Source organism: Syngnathus acus, chromosome 17, assembly GCF_901709675.1.
Source record: "Syngnathus acus chromosome 17, fSynAcu1.2, whole genome shotgun sequence".
NCBI lineage: Eukaryota > Metazoa > Chordata > Actinopteri > Syngnathiformes > Syngnathidae > Syngnathus > Syngnathus acus.
Window position 1 is genome coordinate 712912 of NC_051102.1, and position 21708 is coordinate 734619.

A 21708-nucleotide genomic window follows, 5' to 3' on the forward strand; every position below is an offset into this window, starting at 1 on the left:
TGCTGCCCCCGCGACCCGACCCCGGATAAGCGGAAGAAGATGGATGGATGGATGGATAATAATAATAATAATAATCTACCGACAGAACCACTGGAATCTGTTGGGAAAATTAGGGTGATTTTTTTCTTTTTTATCCCAACTGAAGCAGCTAGTCTGACCAAGAGCCTCTTGCTTGCATGAACTGAAAAAGCACAGCCTTCCAAATCAAGTCGTGTTAGCGAAGCACTGCCCCAGTTGTCGACACGAGCAAGCAACCACCCAACTGCACTCCTTACCCCGAAACGTGTGACCCAATTCATCGGGCTCTCCTCCCCATTCATCTGCTCTCACAGATGCACGACACGAGCAGCGCGGCATCCATCACCTTTGAGTGGTGAGGCCGTTGGCTTGCATCTGATTGGCCCATGCTCCAATCCCATTCCCCGCAGGCGGGACAGCAGCGCCATATGCGGTTGATGATTGTCGTGTAGCGGCGAAAGCAGGCGCTCTGGCGGATGACACGCATTTCTTTTTTTTTTTTTTTAATGAAATATGTCATCAAATCCAAGCTCACCAGGAATTTGTCTTCCGCTGGCTCTGTAGTCTTTTTCCTGCTATATTTTTCATCTTCACCCAGGAGGTACCGATTTGGCCCGAATATAAGACGATGGTTTTTGCATTGAAATAAGGCTGAAAAAGTGGGGGTCGTCTTCTATTCGGGGTCTAGACATTATACCGATTTTCACTTGTGCGCAGCAGTAAATTAAAGGTTGCTTGTATCGACTGAATATGTTGCTGTGATCGTGTGCGTCTTTGACACAAAGTGAGCATATAGTACATTTCATTGTTACTACTGTCCACTGTTGTGCCGTTTGTCCGATCGCGGTTTGCTTCTTGTGCGCGCCGTTTGATTGACAGCTCCGGCGCGCTCCTTTAAATTTGCCTCGCATCGTACAAAAAGCCGTTACGCAGCGCCACGGCGACTAACGGTCGCCAGCAAATGTATTTTGTTGTCTCGATCGATGACTTATGTTTGGTGTGTTGCCGAAAGTATTTCATTTATGGTTATTTATTCATTTATCTATTTTGCCAATAATTCAGTAAAGCAATCAAAACTGAACCACGTCTTCCCTCCTGTGTTCTGACCGACACCCGGGGGCGAAAAGAGCATAACCATCCGAGCCAACACCCTATACAGTCCTCAGGCTCCCCAACAATAGCGGTAGCAGTTTGCATTATTTTATTGCAATGTTTTTCCTTATTCAGATTTGTTTCAAGACTACAGTTAGACTTCACTTTGATGGTTAATGCAGTTATTGCAATTTTGTTGTTTTATCACAGTAGATTGGTTTATTTACATTTCAAAAACCAGAAGCCATTCATTTACAAATGTGATTGCACTTTAGTTTACATATTAAAATGTTCAGATATTAAGATGTGATAGACAGTTTTTGCATGATTTGAATAAGGCAAAATAACATGCTTTTTCTGTCGAATATATTGTTAGAATCATTTGTTCCAGATGTAATTATTTTCTGTATAAAAATTAAATTTGGTGTTCAAAAAGTCTGTTTTCAAACTTGAGTCTTGAAAAGGAGGGGGTCGTCTTATAATCGGGGTCGTCTTATATTCGGGCCTATACGGTAATTAATTGAGATGTTTAGGCCTGGAGGAGTAAGCCAACTCAATTTCATGTTTTCTTTTCCACTTTGAGCAAAGTATATCGCTTCTATTTTGACTGTTTAAAGCAGGGGTCACCAAACTACGGCCCGCGGGCCGGATACGGCCCACGGGACCGTTTAATCCGGCCCGCCAACCCTGAACAAATTGTATTATTAAACTTTTTTTTTTGGTCATTTTGCCTGCAATGACTGCGTTTCCCCAGTAGATGGGGAAGCGCTCGCCTGCGCATTTACTACCGGAAGCCGTGTCAGAAAGCTCGGTGCACACTCACAAGTGCGTATACGTACTCAGTAGTACGGACATGGCGCACTCGCGCTCTATTTGTATCAGTCCCGAATTTAGAGCGTGGGCTGTGACGACAGCATTCTTGTAATTCGCGCGCTGAGCTTTCAGATGCAGTTTTGCGCTAAAGCCACCCACAAACCTTCCCCTGGAATCCTTCCATTAAAATGAGTCGCCCAAGGAAAAGCAAGGTGGACACAGTGCCGAGCGTTTAAAAGAGAGTGGCCAATTTGGCTCGACGTACGCGACGTGACGTTCAGCCACATGAACGTCAACATCAAACCGTCACAGATCGAGGTAAACGGACCAACACCTCGGATCTCACCTAAGAATTGCCACAACAAATTTTACTCCAGACTATGACGCACTAGCAAACTTTAACAAAAAAGACAGCGGTGTCTACAAGCCTACTGGAACCTACAAAAGGATTATAAGGAAGGAACACAAGAACTTTAAGAGACTGCTCATATGTGTCAGAGAGATTCTGCTCTGACAACTGAGCTGAACTTTTATCTGTTAAGATTGTGCATGGCACAACAGAAAGTTAATGTTCCATGGCTTTTTTTTCTATGAGGAACCCAGAGAGAGTTATTTAGTTATTATTTATTTCCTGTTTTTTCTGTGAAGAACTCAGAGAGGGTTATTTAGTTATTATTTATTTCATTAATAGTGTTATTATTTGTTTCCTGACTTTTTTTCTGTAAAGAACCTGGAAAGGGTTATTAAATAACCGTTATTTGGTTATATGTGGCTTTCTGGAAAACAATAAATTTTTTAAGCTCCCCTACGATCGTCACACTTTTTGTGTTACAAACTGACACCGGCCCCCCATCAGAGAAGGGAAAAGTTATGTGGCCCTCACAGGAAAAGGTTTGGGGACCCCTGGTTTAAAGACTTGATTCATTGAAAGTGAGGGAGATCATTTGTGTATGTGTTGAAGGGAAAGTCTATTTCAGTTTCAATTTACACAAAAACATCATTATGAACATGATCAATATTGCGGAAGTATGCAGTTTTTTAAATTCGACAGACCTTTAAATTTTTTAATTCAAGAGCCTTCCTGTGTGGAATTTGAATGTTCTCCCCGTGCCTGCGTGAGTTTCCGTCTCTGTGCCCTGCGATTGGCTGGCGACTATTTTGGGGTGTACCCGTGCCTACTTAGACAGCTGGAATTGGCTTCAGCACACTTGTGAGGAAAAGTGGTTCAGAGAATGGAGCTATCATTTCTTGGAGAAAGCCATAATTTGCATTATGCTGCCTCATTCTTGAATGATAAATTCCCATAATTGGAAATGAACCCAGAGATAACATAAATTGGGCACAAGTAAAATGTTGATGCCTTTTCCACGCTTGATAGTGGATGACATTTGATTTAACTAAACATCTGTTCTGGCTGAATCATTTGAGCAGGTTTGATGTACAACCTTAATTAAGTTGAGATGACTTTTGTAGCGGCCTGTGGGGAACACGCTCTGCGTTTCTCGCTGTGGCGTTGCAGCTAGCAGCCAGCATCTGTCGCTGTTACAGTGGCCAGCATGGCATCTTCTCACAAGACCCTTTCGAGCATCACAGTTGGGGGAACCTCACTGATGTTTTGCTCTAATCAGCCATCAAGTGTCCTGACTTGGAAGCTTCACTCCAGCTCGTCTCTGCTCTCTGCGCCAAAATTGTTTCTACGACAAAATTACTTCGACGACTACCCCGATACACTATACCTTGCTGTTCTTTTGTAATTGTGAAATATTTCATTTGTCATTAGCTGCATGATTAGCTGCCAATTGGCTATGCCGGGCATAATTGAATCCCCCCCGGTATCGAGAGTGTGATAACATACGAGATGACAAGCGTTTCACAGCCAGTTTCACGCCTCCCATGGCTCCATACGTCGCCGCAGCCTGATTGCTCGAGTAAGATTCATGAGAGACGTTTTTTAAAATATATTTTTTATTATATTAAATTATTACAAAGACACAACTTGAAATATCAACGTGATATCTGCAAAAGCGTATCTCTTTTTATATTATTATTAATTACATTATTAGTTATATTAATTTTTTATTATATTATTAAATTTAAAGACACAACTTGAAATATCGACGTGATATCTGCAAAAGCATATCCCTTTTATATTAATTATATTATTAATTATATTATTTTTTATTATCTTATTAAATTTATTATAAAGACACAACTTCAAATATCGACGTGATATCTGCAAAAGCATATCCCGAGTTTGCTTTTTGCTGGACGATGATTGTGTTAAAAAACTGTTCTGCACCTTGAATGACCCTAGTACATTTGGCTTTATATGGATGTACTTTTTATGTAAGAACTTGTGAAAGGTCTTACTAGACATGTTAACTTTCCTTCTTGTATGGTGTCAGTCACTCTTATTTCTCTCGCAAGCTTTTTCTGCCAGAAGCCACAATCTGGAAGTGAACCAAACTGAATGTCGCTTTTTCATCGCTTATTAAATATGTTTCACAAAGGGAGGATTTGAAAGATGTGACTTCTGTAGACATTTGATAAATAAATGAGTCACAGATAATCACTTTCACTTGCAGTCAAACATGTTTGGGACTTAAGGACTCTCAGAAATAATTTTGATTCTTTTACAGTTCCATTAAAAATATCCAATGGGAAACAAAATACTGTTTTCTCCTGATAATGCTCCAAAACTCTTCTGGAAATATGTACTTCAAAAGTCAAGCCAAATTCCGGAGTTCCAACTATGATTGGATGTCAAACACTGCATGGAGAAAATCGTGTTCATTTTATTTATTTATTTATTTATTTATTTATTTATTCACTCAGACATTTCTTTCCCATCAACATGACTTTTTACATCACAAATGACCCAAAAGCAGCAAACAGCACAACACGTATAAACAATTTTGTTCTGAAATTAATTGAGTTAATTTGACCCCATGCATGATTAAAGGGGACTGCTAAGCTCTATAGAAACGCTGACAGAATGAGAGAAAGAGAGAACACGGAGGAGGGGGTGGGGCGTGCATTTCCCTCATTAATTGCTTTTAGTAAGTGAAGTAACGACCCAGGTTATGTAGCCACCGCCTTTTGTAAGTCATCAAAGAAAGAAATAACGACGCTCCATTTTCTTTTTCCACGACTAGCCATTCTGTTATTCTGTCTGCTGGAGAGCGAGAGAAAATGAGAAAATGAGAGCAGAAGAGAACCGGATTGGGCAGGAGGCAAAAATATGAGGGGAGATAAAAATGAAAGATGCTGGAGAGTAAAATAAAAAAAGATTCCAGTGATAATGAAACAAAGGGAAGCAAATGAGGGCTGGTGCGGTGTTTGTGGAGACCTTCTGGAGTCCATCCAGCTGTCCTCATCCCAGCATGATAAATACACAGCAACAAACCTAATCAACACTGTACTAAAGATGCCTCAGGGAAGACACCTCATGTGATGTACATGAGGTGTTTTGGACAATTGGATAAAACATTTCATAGTTGTGACAAGAGTCCAGTTATTGTGCACTGATGGGTGCGTTTCCAGACCTGCTGGAATCAAATTAGAAGCAGAAATAAATTTGAATGTTGTTGTTTCCTTTTGCCATCTGCTTGTGAAACTTGGTTAGCCTCAATTTGTATTACCGTATTTTACGGACTAAAAGTCGCTCCGGAATATACGTCGCATTAGCCATAAAATGCACAATAAAGTGAAAAAAAACATATATAAGTCGCTCCGGAGTACAAGTCGCATTTTGGGGGAAATGTATTCGACAAAATCCAACACCAAGAACAGACATGAACGAGCAACAACAGGCTAAACGATACGGTATGCTAACGTGACATAAACACAAACGAAGAGCTGAGAACGGGCCTGACGTAACATTGACAGTTATCCAAATAACTATAAAATAAATAACACGTTTATCAAACCATCTGTGTCACTCCAAATCATTAAATCCATCGGTCATCCTTTATGTCAACAATGCCGCATGTGCACTGCGCCGCTGATGGCGGTTGCACTTCAAATTATTCCACAGGCCCATATAACAATATATAAATTATATATCAAATAACTATTATATAAGCAATAATATTATCAAACCATCTGTGTCACTCCAAATCATTAAATCCATCGATCGTCCTTTATGTCAACAATGCCGGGTGCGCACCGCTGACGGCGGTTGCACTTCAAATTATTCCACAGGCCCATATAACAATATATAAATTATGTATCAAATAACTATCATATAAGCAATATTATTATCAAACCATCTGTGTCACTCCAAATCATTAAATCCATCGATCGTCCTTTATGTCAAAAATGCTGGGTGCGCGCCGCTGACGGCGGTTGCACTTCAAATTATTCCACAGGCCCATATAACGATATATAAATTATATATCAAATAACTATTATATAAGCAATAATATTATCAAACCATCTTTGTCACTCCAAATCATTAAATCCATCGATCGTCCTTTATGTCAACAATGCCGGGTGCGCGCCGCTGACGGCGGTTGCACTTCAAAATATTCCACAGGCCCATATAATTATAAACAACAATTTTATCAAACAATCTCTGTCACTCCAAGTCATTAAATCCCGTGATCGAATCCTTTGTCCTTTATGTAAAACACCGCCGCGTATGCGCCGCGCCGCAGTTGTGGTTCAGATTACAGTAATCCCTTGCTACATCACGGTTCATTTATCGCGGTTTCACTACATCGTGGATTTTTGAATTTTGAAAATTTGAGAATAATTTCACATATAAATCGCTCCTGAGTATAAGTCGCCCCCCCACCCAAACTATGAAAAAAACCCGCGACTTATAGTCCGAAAAATAAATAGATTTCAGGACAGCTAGACTTTTCCCATTGTTTCCTATGGGGGGTGAGGGCTTGAGGTTAAATGTGAAGTAATCAATCAGTGTCAATAGTCAGTGATTATGAACCAAAAATGTTAAAAAAAAAGTAAAAAAAAAAGTAAAGTTATTCTTAATACAATTTTTAATGAATCGGATGATTAATAAAAGTTTTATCCTGTGTAATACTAAAATCAGTATCAGCAAAAAGACCTCAAGATCTGATTTTGTGCCTTATAACATATTAATTTGTCTCTCACTCCATCTAAATGGAAAATACTTTTGCCATCCACAGGCAGCCCAAGCTGGTTAACAGGGTAATGTAGAAGTCAACAAACAGGGCCGCAGTTGCTGGCCTTTCTGCTGCTGTGCCCGGATTGGTTAACCATGACCCAACTCCGCGCGCAGCTCCAAGGCTCTCGCGCTTGACACAAATCTGCACAGCCAAGCAACTGTGTGGCAATGTCTACTTAGCTTTCCAGCTGTAGCTGCTCACCCTGAAGCAACGGGGCATCGCTTCTCAACACAAACTAAATGAGGGCGCTCCAAACATCCAAATGTATTTCTTTTTTTTTTTTTTTTTGCCTATGAGTTTTCCTCCTTGGCGCTTGACTGTTCCGTCCGAGTAAGAGACCCTCCATCTTGTCAGAATTGGGTGAACCAATGAGCCATGGTTAAACAGGGTGATGTTGGCAGTTCCTCCACCTTGGAAGGCAAGGAAAAGAAAGGACTAACGCGCCAGTATTTCTCTTTTGGGATGGATTTCAGTTTCTAGCTTCGTGCTATTGTGCCCATCCCCATTTTTCTGCTTCCAGTGTATTCAAATGTTCTGTTCTGAAAAAACAAACAAACAGACATGGTTATTTTCTTTTCATTGCCACCCCTCCCTCAATTTTTATCCAATGTGCTCAGTCCAAACTGGAATATCGCAAAATTTGGACAGATTGCCATGAAATTTGGTACAACTAAGCAGACAATGTGCCTTCAAAATGAACACTAATCACTTTGCTTGACTTCTCGCCCAGTGTAGCCATCTCATCAGATTGGTAATTAGTCCATGTTAATGAAGCAGAAAGATTTTTATGCCGTCTTTCCAAATTGTTGTCATAACGATGACATATTACACATGCTTCGTAGTTTTGCTTTATCCATCCATCCATCCATCCATCTTCTTCCGCTTATCCGGGGTCGGGTCGCGGGGGCAGCAGCTTCAGGAGGGACTCCCAGACTTCCCTCTCCCCAGCCACTTCATCTAGCCCATCCCGGGGGATCCCAAGGCGTTCCCAGGCCAGCTGAGAGACATAGTCTCTCCAGCGCATCCTGGGTCGTCCCCGGGGTCTCCTACCGGTGGGACATGCCCGGAACACCTCCCCAGGGAGGCGTCCAGGAGGCATCCTGATGAGATGCCCGAGCCACCTCATCTGGCTCCTCTCAACGTGGAGGAGCAGCGACTCTACTCCGAGTCTCTCCCGGATGACCGGACATCCTGCGGAGAAAACTCATTTCGGCCGCTTGTATCCGGGATCTCGTTCTTTCGGTCACGACCCATAGCTCGTGACCATAGGTGAGGGTAGGAGCGCAAATCGACCGGTAAATTGAGAGCTTTGCCTTTTGGCTCAGCTCTCTCTTCACCACGACGGACCGGTACAGAGTCCGCATTACTGCCGACGCTGCACCGATCCGCCTGTCGATCTCGCGCTCCATCCTCCCCTCACTCGTGAACAAGACCCCAAGATACTTAAACTCCTCCACTTGGGGCAGGATCTCATCCCCGATCCGGAGAGGGCATTCCACCCTTTTCCGATCGAGGACCATGGACTCGGATTTGGAGGTGCTGACCCTCATCCCGACCGCTTCACACTCGGCTGCGAACCGCTCCAGTGAGAGCTGGAGATCACGGCCTGAAGAAGCCAACAGCACCACGTCGTCCGCAAAAAGCAGAGACGCGATGCTGAAGTCCCCAAACCGGACACCCTCAACGCCTCGGCTGCGCCTAGAAAATCTGTCCATAAAAATTATGAACAGAATCTGTGACAAAGGGCAGCCTTGGCGGAGTCCAACCCTCACTGGGAACGAATCCGACTTACTGCCAGAAATGCGGACCAAACTCTGGCATCGGTGATACAGGGACCGAACCGCCCTTATCAGTTGGCTCGGTACCCCGTACTCCCGAAGCACCCCCCACAGAGCCTCCCGAGGGACACGGTCGAACGCCTTCTCCAAGTCCACAAAACACATGTGGACTGGTTGGGCGAACTCCCATGCACCCTCGAGGATCCTGCTGAGGTTGAAGAGCTGGTCCACTGTTCCACGGCCAGGACGAAAGCCACACTGTTCCTCCTGAATCCGAGGTTCGACCTCCCGACGGACCCTCCTCTCCAGCACCCCTGAATAGACCTTACCAGGGAGGCTGAGGAGTGTAATTCCCCTGTAATTGGAACACACCCTCCGGTCCCCCTTCTTAAAGAGGGGAACCACCACCCCAGTCTGCCAATCCAGAGGCACTGTCCCCGATGTCCACGCGATGTTGTAGAGACGTGTCAGCCATGACAGCCCCACAACATCCAGAGCCCTTAAGAAATCCGGGCGGATCTCATCCACCCCCGGGGCCTTGCCACCGAGGAGGTTTTTAACTACCTCAGTGACTTCGACCCCAGAGATTGAAGAGTCCGCCTCAGAGTCCCCAGGCCCTGCTTCCACAATGGAAGGCGTGTCGGTGTAATTGAGGAGGTCTTCGAAGTATTCTCCCCACCGACACACGACGTCCCGAGTCGAGGTCAGCAGCACGCCATCTCCACTGTAAACAGTGTTGACGTTGCACTGCTTCCCCCTCCTGAGACGCCGGATGGTGGACCAGAATTTCCTCGAAGCCGTCCGGAAGTCATTCTCCATGGCCTCGCCAAACTCCTCCCACGTCCGGGTTTTTGCCTCAGCAACCGCCGAAGCCGCGTTCCGCTTGGCCATCCGGTACCTGTCAGCTGCCTCCGGAGTCCCGCAGGCCAAAACGGCCCGATAGGACTCCTTCTTCAGCTTGACGGCATCCCTTACCGCCGGTGTCCACCAGCGGGTTCGGGGATTGCCACCACGACAGGCACCAATGACCTTACAGCCACAGCTCCGGTCGGCCACCTCAACAATGGAGGCGCGGAACAAGGTCCACTCGGACTCAATGTCCACTCGGACTCAATGTCCACTCGGACTCAATGTCCCCCGCCTCCCCCAGGACGTGGGAAAAGCCCTGCCGGAGGTGGGAGTTGAAGCTCTTCCTGACAGGGGATTCCGCCAGACGTTCCCAGCAGACCCTCACAGAGCGTTTGGGTCTGCCAGGTCGGACCGGCATCTTCCCCCACCATCGGAGCCAACCCACCACCAGGTGGTGATCAGTTGACAGCTCTGCCCCTCTCTTCGCCCGAGTGTCAAAAACATGCGGCCGCAAATCCGATGACACGACTACAAAGTCGATCATCGAACTGCGGCCTAGGGTGTCCTGGTGCCAAGAGCACACATGGACACCCTTATGTTTGAACATGGTGTTCATTATAGAAAATCCGTGTCGAGCACAGAAGTCCAATAATAGAACACCGCTCGGGTTCAGATCGGGGGGGGGCGTTCCTCCCAATCACGCCCTTCCAGGTCTCACTGTCATTGCCCACGTGAGCATTGAGTAGAACGATGGAGTCCCCAGAAGGAGCGCTCTCCAGCACTTCCTCCAGGGACTCCAAGAAGGGTGGGTACTCTGAGCTGCCGTTTGGTGCATAGACACAAACAACAGTCAGGACCCGTCCCCCCACCCGAAGGTGGAGGGAGGCTACCCTCTCGTTCACCGGGGTGAACCCCAATGTGCAGGCGCCCAGCCGGGGGGCAATAAGTATACCCACACCTGCTCGACGCCTCTCACCGTGGGCAACTCCAGAGTGGAAGAGAGTCCAGCCCCTCTCGAGAGGGCTTGAACCGGAACCCAAACTGTGCGTGGAGGCAAGTCCGACTATATCTAGTCGGAACTTTTCTGCCTCGCACACCAGCTCGGGCTCCTTTCCAGCCAGAGAGGTGACATTCCATGTCCCAAGAGCCAGCTTCTGCAGCCGGGGATCAGACCGCCAAGGTCCCTGCCTTTGGCCGCCGCCCAGCTTGCACTGCACCCGACCCCTTTGGCCCCTCCCACAGGTGGTGAGCCCATGGGAAGGGGGACCCACATTTCCTTTTCGGGCTGTGCCCGGCCGGGCCCCATTGGCGAAGGCCCGGCCACCAGACGCTCGCCTTCGAGCCCCGCCTTCAGGCCTGGCTCCAGAGGGGGGCCCCGGTGACCCGCGTCCGGGCGAGGGAAATCTGTGTCCATATATCGTTTTCATCATAAGGGGCTTTTTGAGCCGTGCTTTGTCTGGCACCTCACCTAGGACCCGTTTGCCATGGGTGACCTTACCAGGGGCATGAAGCCCCAGACAACATGGCTCCTAGGATCGTAGGGGCACGCAAACCCCTCCACCACGATAAGGTAGTTTTGCTTTATTTACCGTAATTTTCGGACTAAAAGTCGCTCGGAGTACAAGTCGCATCAGCCATAAAATGCCCAAAAAAGTGAAAAAACATATATAAATCGCTCCGGAGTATAAGTCGCATTTTGGAGGGCAAATGGACAAAATCCAACACCAAGAACAGACATGAACGAGCAACAACAGGCTAAACGATAGGTATGCTAACGTGACATAAACACAAACGAAGAGCTGAGAACGGGGCTGACGTAACATTCAGAGTTATTAAAAAAAACTATTACATAAATAACACGTTTATAAATGACGGCGCTTGCACTTCAAAATATTCCACAGGCCCATATAACGATATATAAATTATATATCAAATAACTATTATATAAGCAATAATATTATCAAACCATCTGTGCACTCTAAATCATTAAATCCATCGATCAAATTCCTCGTCCTTTGTCAACAACGCCGCGCGTGCGCCCTGACGTCAGCCTCGTCGTTATTCCACAGATCTAGTATATAAATAGATTGTAGCGTTAACAAAGTACAAGGAAAGACGTGGGTTTGGTAAACGGCTCTTTATTTAACAAAACAAACTTCCAGGCGTGTGGCGGCGTGGACTTCCAGCCACGGAGGTGGAAGAGAGATCCATAGAATAGGACCGGGCGTGCGTAAAAGCGATGACCGAGCCCCATCCACCGTCCCCGGACAGCCACCCGGCCGAGCGCCGGCCCTCGACTTCCATCCACGGAGGTGAAAAAGAGCTCCGTAGAGTAGGACCGGGCGTGCGTAAAAGCCATAATAGTTTTTCAAACCTTCTGTGTCACTCCAAATCCTTAAATCCTTCAAACTCTTCGTACTCCATGTCACTTAGAAACAAAGCCGCTAATGATGCCGGTAGTACGTGGAGCCCTTCGTCATCTTCATCATCCCGTGATCAATCTTTATCCTTTTCGTAAACAACCGCCACGCCGCGTCGCGCTGCTGACGTCACTTGAAATTCAAATTACAGTAATCCCTTGCTACATCGCGGTTCGTTTATCGCGGTTTCACTTTTTTTTTTTCCGAAAATTTTTGAAAAGAAACATAAGTCGCTCCTTATTATAAGTCGCCCCCCCACCCAAACTATGAAAAAAAAACGCTACTTATAGTCCGAAAATTACGGTAAATTTTAAGTGCGTGCATGTCAAACGGTAATGATGTTACTAATTATGCGAGTGGTATACGTGGAAGACATAGTGGACTTGTTTCACTTATACTGTTTTGCATGATTGGGACCCAAATACAAGGAAAAAGGAGTCTCGAAAAAAAAATTTTAATAATATATTTTTCTAAAAATAAATTATGTAAACTGTCATAAGACTCAATCTGTGGCCATCCATCCATCCATCCATTTTCTATACCACTTGTCCCCACGGGGGTCGCGGGCGTGCTGGAGCCTATCCCAGCAGTCATCGGGCAGTAGGCGGGGGACACCCTGAACCGGTTGCCAGCCGATCGCAGGGCACACAGAGACGAACAACCATCCGCACTCGCACTCAGGGGCAATTTGGAGTGCTCAATTGGCCTACCAAGCATGTTTTTTTTGGGATGTAGGAGGAATCCGGTGTGCTTGGAGAAAATGCAAACTCCACACAGGGAGGGTTGGAGGTGGAATCGAACCCGCACCTTCTTAACTGTGAGGCGGATGTGTTAACCAGTGCGCTACCGAAGCCACCCTTCTGTGGCCATTATAATATATATATTTTTTTAACTATGCAAGTAATGTTCAAATAACTGTTACATCAAAGTTTGTAAAATCAAACTTGAAAAAAATCACACACCTATTGCTCATACTTAAGACTACAATCTAAAACAACCACTTGTCTTTATTATCATATCGGAACATTTTGAGCCCAAGAGTCATTTGATTCCATTATGTATGTTTAAGTTGCCGTGACACATTTTTAAATTCACTTGGGAGCAAAAAAAGGTTTCTGTCATTTTAAAAAATGTAGTGTAATTCTCTTATCACTGTCCTTCTTTTAACATTGTCTCTGCTGTGATCCCATCTAAATCGTTTTGCTTTAACCCTTTGAATCACATGTGACTAAATTCTCCTTTTCCACAAAGACCTTTATGTGGGTTTTCCACTACCTAAGTAAGGAATCTAATTAGTTCAACCCAGACAAATTAACCTCAATTTTCTCATAGCAGCTTGTAAGGCCACATGAGACTACCTGATTGTTGATTGTAAGGCTACGATAAGGACTAATTTGAAGGGGGGGGGGATGACATAAGGCCTTGATATAACACTCGAGAATGGGATTTTGACGTCACAAGGTCACACAGCGGGAAGAGCTGCTCGGCTCGGTTGTGGCACCTATGTCCGCTCCATAAGCTGGGAGGCATTTTGTCACAAAGATGGCCAGCGCAAGGTGCCAAAGTCGCTCTGTTGAACAAATGTTCTGTTAGCCCTGGGCCACACTAAGCCTTGGCCTGAAAGAAATAATGGCGTTCCGTACAAGTCGCACGCAAGCTGCAGAGCACAGAAGGTGCCTTTCATTGTGGAGGCATAATTGACCATAAATTCATCCATTGCTTCTCCTTGAAGACAATATCCACAGAGGCTTGTGTCTCTATATAACATCTTACTCTATGATGCAGTAGTCTTTGTTCGTTCTGTCGGCTTAACCCAATTTGGGTCTCACCACAAACGCTTCTATCTCATCCCCCATCTTCTGCATATTCTACTCTAATTCCAGTTAACTGCAAATCTTGCCTCACAGCATCCATAAATCTTTTCAGGGTTTAACTTCTACCTGGAGCTTGCATTTCCAAGCATCTTGTCACTCCTATGTAGCAATCCGCACAATCTCTAGCTGCCTTTTCTAAGTCTTTGGGTCTGTGCTGTCCCTCTAATGAACTCATTCCCAATCCTGTCCGTCCTCGTCACTCCCCAAAAGAATGTTCAGCTCTGCCACTGCAATAGCTGCCGTTGAATGAATGACACTCAATTAAATGAGGAACTTGGTTTTCTTTTTTGGCTCACTGCATGCACACATCTTATCCCCCCAGACAAATCAATGACATGCATGACTGATGACTGCCTAATGTTAAGGATAAGGGTCGCCAGGTTTTCCTCACAGCATGCCCATCCCCATTCAATAGTCAGGTTACGATGTACAGTGGAGCCTCGGTTTTCGACCACAATCCGTTCCAGAAGGCTGTTAGAGAAGTGAATCGTTCGAATTCCGGATCATGTTTTCCCATTACAAATAATGGAAACAATTTTAATCCGTTTCAAACCAGAAAAGCCCGCCTTTTTTAAGCATTTTTTCATTTGCGCATTTTTGTCCGATCTCGCAACTACAGCGCACCGCCGAACGCCCGACCGTAGCACGTCGCCGACCGCGCAACTGCACCGCGCTGGTCGCATTATTGTGACAGAGCGGTCGCTAAAATTTAGAAAATATTTTTAAAGTCCTAGTGGACTTTGCAAAATATAAGTGGACCTCAGTGACTGAAATTTAGAAAATATTTTTAAAGTCCTGATGTACTTTCCAAAATGTAAATGGACATCAGTGCGCAGGGAGCTTAATTTTGTCCGATCGCGCAACTGCAGCACACCGCCGAACGCGCAACCGTAGCGCGCCGCCGACCGCGCAACTGCACCGCGCTGGTGGCATTATTCCGACAGAGCGGTCGCTAAAATTTAGAAAATATTTTTAAAGTCCTAGTGGACTTTGCAAAATATAAGTGGACCTCAGTGCGCAGGGAGCTTAATTTGGTCCGATCGGGCAACCGCAGCGCGCCGGGCGCTCAGTGTCGCATTGCTTTAGGAGCGTCTTTGTGTTTTAGGATGGCTTTACTGCTCCCACTTGCTTCCTTTGGAGGCATGATTAGAGTTGATGCAATCCTCAGAGTAACGCGAACGTAATAACGAACGGAGTCAGTTGGCATGCGGGTCCTCTCGGCTCATCTCGCGAGGTTCGACAACCGAATTTCGTCCGACATCCGAAGCAAAAAAATCGCGAATTTTTTGTTCAAATACCGATTTGTTCGAGAACCGGGACATTCGAAAACTGAGGCTCCACTGTATATAGGCAGGTAATAAACATCTCCAGAGGTGGTTTACGAAATGCGAGCAGACTGAGAAAGACAGCAGTGAGCAAATAATGAAATGCTGGCAGAAATCAACTGCCATAATTTTTTTCCCCCTCTTCACTAAAATGAGCAAAAATATAAATAAGAGATGGCTTTTGTCTGGGACTTTTGACATCCTGTAACAGTTGAGAGTAGCTGGAGGAACGAGCGATGCTCGTTAACTCTGACCCAAATCATACGAGGCAGTGGAAGCTGCTAAAACACAGAGAACACGGTGGAGTGCGGGTGACCTAGATAGAATTGGTTTTGAAGAAAAAAAAAAAGCAGCTGTACATCACATTAAATCACTTTCATCAAATACAATAAGGTATGTCTGCTCTCTCTCACTAGTAATGGCTTTCTGATAAGATTATTTTTTGTGACAAGAAAAATACTTCTCTTATCATTCCACAACCTCGTCTGAGAACCATTTTTGCCTTGACCTGACAAACATTATCTGTCTTTGAGCGCGCATGAGAGGAGGCACATGGTCGAGACGCATGAGGAGAACTGGTGCTGATGAGGCAACGGCAACCAACGAGCTGTTGAAGGAAATAAGAGGAGAAGAAAGGATGGCAAGCAGGCAGCGTCGTGTCTCCATTTGTGCAGTCGTGTACGTGAAGCTGTGCGTATGTTGGCTGACGAATGGCGAGAGGAACAAATAAACAGCTCGCACACTCCAGCGGCGTGACATTTTCAAGAAATTTGAGAAGTGCGAGTTCTTAATGCATTCCTCTCATGATTGGCTGACCGAGTCACATCCCTAGCGGTCTTGCATTTATATCTGCTTTGCCATCAATACTGATAGCAGTTGTAAAAATATATTATGATGTTTACTTGGTACGGTTGCATGTATAGATATGCCAGGAAGTGGTAAATTTGATTTTTAAAATAGATTTTGTTTTTTAACACATGCTTACAATCGGTCATGGTTTCAGGTGAAGCCACATTAGAGGCCAGCCATTTTTTATTTATGTAGGTATTTATTTATTTATTAGATTTTTTTTTCAGGAAGAACATGAAACCAGACAAGTTAGGAGCGCTATTGAAATGATGGGAATACTTGACAATGCGATACGTTCAGCACTTTTTTGGTCTGTTAAGGCTGAGGGTCTTCTTCTCCAACAAAGACCTGTCACCATGCCAACACAAGTAGCGGCAGCTGCCATGCCAGTTTGGCTCTCCGCCATTGTTAGCAGTAGATGATTCAAGGGCATTAAAGCACAACATGGGGGGGTTCCAGCCCTGCCAGGATTTCCACTACAGTCTGTCGTTTGCCTGCCTTCCGCTTGTGCTGTAGGCCTGATCTTCTGGCCGTTTCCATGCACAAAATCCCAACTTGTGCTTTAATGTGCACAATTTACTCACAGGCAGCACATAAAAATCTTCTCCTTCAAGGGTGGCCGTTGAGCAGCATGCACTTGCAGCTCTTTCATTAAGGTTTGATAATCCAGAAGAGCTAATAACATCTTTGTTGATTTGGTAAATCTGCGCCTGCCATGTGCCATGTTCAATTAAACCTGTAATCAACAATCTGGGGGTATGTGTCAGTTGAATTTTTGAACCATCTCCATTTCAACATTAACAGTGTCTCCTCCTTCATCTCCTTGCAGGGTTGAGTGAGGCTGTGTGATCACATCTTATGTTCTCTCTGAGGGAATAATAGCCACTCCTGACCTACTGTGAAGAACTTTCTTTGATTCAATCAATGCCGCCGCCTCCCTCGGGAGGAATTATTCGCCAGCAATAGGTGAACATTCAGAAAAGAGCACCGGTCGACCATGTGATACTTGACCTTCACGGAGGCTTACTCCAGAGGACGTCAAACCAGATCTGAAGCTTTTCTCAAGAGGATCAACAAGCTCATCAAGCTCTTCATGTGTTGTTTGCTAATACGCACAAATGGCAAAGTGAAGAGGGCTATTTATCAAGGCTGGATCTTCATTCGCAGAGGAGTACCAGGCATGAGTATGAGACTGATTATTCCGACTGCGACGAGCCCGTAAGTAAGGTGGTAAGTTGGGGAATTGAGTCTGGGAGTTGGATGAACTAGTGTGGCCGCGAACCCCATGGTGGACTTGCTGTGAGACGGACAAAGGACTCAGCAGTGGAGGATGTCAGCAGAGGCCGAGCTCCAGCCGGGTGTCAAAAGCATCCAGAGAAAGGAGTCGAGGAGGATCAAAGGTAAGTGCTGTGGCAGTCCTACGCTTTGACTGGATCACAAATACATACACAGGCCGTTTGGGGAAAATCATTTCCAAAATCTATATTAGTGCTAAAATGTGTCACAACTAAACTTGCACTATGGACTTTTACAGTGAGTACCGTCTTTTTCCGTGCATAATGCGCATAATTTAATTAATTTATTGTCCTAAAATCTGGGGTGCGCATTATGCATGGGTACAACAATTTTTGAAGAAAATCTCCCTCGAAATAAAACTTGAAATCACACCTTTCTTCTTGTTTGTTGTCAATCGCGCATCACATTCAGCCATCCTGCCCAACACACTTAGTCAGTAAAAGTCATAATTGACGACACATCGTTTGATGCGATGGTGCAATCCTTGATGGTGTGTTATTGTCAAATATTGTTTGTTTTTTAATCTCCATCGCAGACCGGATATCATATGGAGGCCGCCATTACAGTACTAGTTTAAAAATCGACACCTAGATGACGCTAGATATTCGAACTCGGCGGCGGAAATTCGGATCCGATGCGCAGAACGGATGCGCAAGACACGTCAGCTATATAAAGAGCGAGAGTTCAGTTCTCTACCTATTAGTTTCAATTCACTTGAATAAATACTGAAAGAACAATAGTGTGTTTGTACTGTGCTCTGGTCATTTCGCCAAAGAAGGGATAATAGTCCTCTTCTCTTCTTGACTGACAATGAATGCGATAGTTTCTTACAATCAGCAAATAACAAAATGCGTATTACAGGTAATATTTTATTTCACAACACTTTGCCTTGTTCCTTTTTTCTCTGCTATTCACTTCAAGCACGCTCCATACGAACACAATGCTCTCGTATCAGACGCTTGCTCGATCACCTGCTCGTTTGCTGTCACAATGTACCCTACACAAATCCGAAACATTTCTTCGCTATCGAGTTTGCTACCGCATGCGCAGTGATACTGACCGGCAGAATAACATCCGGTTGTTCCCAAAGATGATCTTTTTTCTGAAATAATTTTACGTTTACGGACTTAAGTAAGAGTCAAAATTTGGGTGCGTATTATACATGGGTACATGCTTTTTCCCAGCATCGACACGCCATTTTTAGGGTGCGTATTATGCACGGGGGCGCGTTATGCACGGAAAAAGACGGTACAAATCTCCAATCCACTAAGATGGATAAAAGGATGAACAGTGATCCTGACAGTGTTAACTTTCCCCTCTTTGGAAATCTAAAAGCAATGTTTGAAGAGCGCTAAATAATTTTGGAGTACACGGCAAGCAGCGTCGCTCAGTCAAGCTCGCCAGGAGGCTCCCTGTCTCATCCCAGCCATCCAGATGTCGTAACAGCTATTCCGTGTAGCCCCGGGCTTTGGGTAGCGCCATGATTTAGGTGTCACGGACAGGGTAATTCACATCCTGTCGCTTTGATGAACGGCAGACGTGATGTAATAGGATGAGGCATTCTCCCAACAGTCCACTCGGAGATTGAAATGAGAAAGAACTGACTGCGGGGGGGGGGGGGGAGTGTGATTCAAGGGGACGGCAAAGTGAGCAACAAGAGGAGTCTTTCTCATTTGCTTCCCTCACTTGACTTCAGCCGCTCTCATTTTGCTCATTTTTCTATCCATGAATAAAAGCCACTCCAGTGAGTTGAGTAAATCCAGTATGGCTGAAGCCAGGCCGCGGGACCGAATCCTCCGTGACTCTTTCACTAGCTCGCTTGGCCTGCTTTGTTAAATGGCCAGGGCTGGAGGAAGGCCCATCGAGTAAGTGGAGGGGGGGGGCGCACAGAAAGAGAGAGAGGCTATTATACACATGGCCATGCGGCTCATCATAGGGGACTCGCTGCCTCTGACTTTAGCATGTTAATCACATGTGCTGCAGAGAGCACTGCCTCAATCCACTAAGATGCTATTTAGATCCATATAAATGGAAATGGGGCAACAAAAATGAATGCGCCGCTTGCTGTAGATGTGAGCGCAGGTGAAGGACGCGTCAAGGACCCAGATGATGACACAAAAATGTATAGTAGAAGCCATGAGGGATTTTAGAGTCACATTTCGGCGGGGAACACAAAACAGGTGTCATATAATAAAACACGGATTTAATGCTTGTGATGGAATGTAAAATGTCTGGCGACCTTGGTAAATATACAAAAACCTTTTACGTCAACATTCAGCCGTGTGCCTGCGAGCGTGTGTGTGTGTGTGTGTGTGTGTGTGTGTAAAAGCTTCATGCATTAGGAGCATGTCCACTCAGTTGAATGCATACAGTTTATTTATGTCCGCATTAGCATAAGGGAATGAGAGAAATTAGGCTAATTGTTACTGTCCGCTAGTCAGCCTTCCAACTCCAAAAGTGTCACACAGATATATCACTCATCTTCTATGTTTTGAGAAACGTTTATGCTCGTGTGGACACAAAATTACACAAAGAACTGTAGGCATGGCTATTACAGAATTTGAAAAAATATAAATATTCTGCTGATTCCCATTAAATTCATTCATGTACCATTGACCATTGAAAAAGTCTCTGTCCTAACTGTATGATATTTATTTTGAATACATTAATGACCTTCCACCAAATAATATTGCAAAAAAAAAAAAACTACCGTTTTTTTCCGTGTATAATGCGCCCCCATGTATAATACGCACCCTAACAATGGCATGTTGATGCTGGAAAAAAGCCTGTACCCATGTATAATACGCACCCAATTTCTTTTTTTTTTTTTTCTTTTTTTTTTTTTTAAGTCCCAATGATCGTCACACACGCAGGGAGGCAATGGGTCCCATTTTTATAGTCTTTGGTATGGTCTTAACTAGGCTGGATGTATTTTTTTTTTGTTGGCGTTGATTTCTCCGACTGCCCGTAAAGGCACCACCGCGATCAGATGAAAAGAGAGGAAAGTGACGTGCGGACATGTGAAAAAGGCGGCTCTGTATGGGAGAGGTTAGGGCAGTGGTCCCCAACCACCGGGCCGCGGACCGGTACCGGTCCGTGGGTCACTTGGTACCGGGCCGCCAAGCCGCACAGAATTTTTTTTTTTATCGACGATCAATTAATTCAGGTCAAGACACTCGTCCCGGTCACGTGACATGTTTCCCCAGTCGAGCCCGCAAAGCTAATATGTGGCGACAGGCTAACTAACCAGGCAGTGAAGCATTCAAAACTGCTTCAACACATGGAGACCAAGCATCCTGCAATAAAAGACAAACCTTAAATCACTTCGGGTGTCATTGTCTCCGATTACGTCTAGATGGGACCGGCTCGTTTCTGAGAAACAAACTCAGTGCTCCCACTAATTCAACGTAATGGTAATGATATTATAAATGTATTATTTATTTATTTATATAAATGCATTATTTATTTATATAAATGTATTATTTATTTATATAAATGCCTTGGGGGGGGGGGGGGGGGCGCTAGGAATTCACTGGGGAGCCAAAGGGGGCGCCAGCCTGCAAAAGTTTGGGAACCACTGTATTAAACTATCACATTCATTGTCAGTCAAGAAGAGAAGAGGACTATTATCCCTTCTTTGACGAAATGACCAGAGCACAGTACAAACACACTATTGTTCTTTCGGTATTTATTCAACCCACATTCTTTCACAACATGACAAGAAGAGAACAATACATAAATCAATACTCGTACCAGTACCATGATTTTCTTAAAAAAAAATTAAAAAAAAAAAAAAAAATTTAAAAAAAAGAAAAATTTAAAAAAAATTGTACCCATGTATAATGCGCACCCCAGATTTTAGGACAATAAATTAGTTAAATTTTGCGTATTATACACGGAAAAAAACGGTACTTTTATTTTACTTTCAGCTCACTTTCATTCAGTCATTTTCATGACTTTTATAATTTAATATTTGGACAAGTGGGGGGAGGGGGGCTCATGTTCTGCACCAAAAATCAAGTTTGACACACTAAAGAATGCATTGATAGTCTTGAAATTCACTGCACAGATTCCAAACAATCTGCCAGATGCGTCAAAGCAGCTCCAGAAAATTGTGGAACTTTCTCCATGATTCACAGTAGTTTATTTCTTTGTAGAAGCACAACAGGAAAAAAAATCTTGCTATCCCTCCTGTAAAATAAAAAAAAGCAACTCAAGCAGAGATTAGTGAAATGCTTGTT

At 44.6% G+C, this 21708-nt stretch overlaps 1 protein-coding gene across 5 annotated transcripts in view; it reads left to right on the forward strand.

The window, feature by feature from the left end:
• Window positions 1-21708, forward strand: part of dab1b (DAB adaptor protein 1b) — a 57771-nt gene that overhangs the window by 12284 nt on the left and 23779 nt on the right. For 4 of the 5 annotated variants that reach the window (XM_037275534.1, XM_037275537.1, XM_037275538.1 and 1 more), the window contains exon 2: window positions 17001-17571. In XM_037275534.1, the coding sequence (XP_037131429.1) occupies window positions 17502-17571 (70 nt within the window). In that variant the 5' untranslated portion in view covers window positions 17001-17501. Of the gene's footprint in view, window positions 1-15290; window positions 16001-17000; window positions 17572-21708 lie in introns of those variants that run through there. The other variant, XM_037275536.1, reaches the window with a different exon arrangement.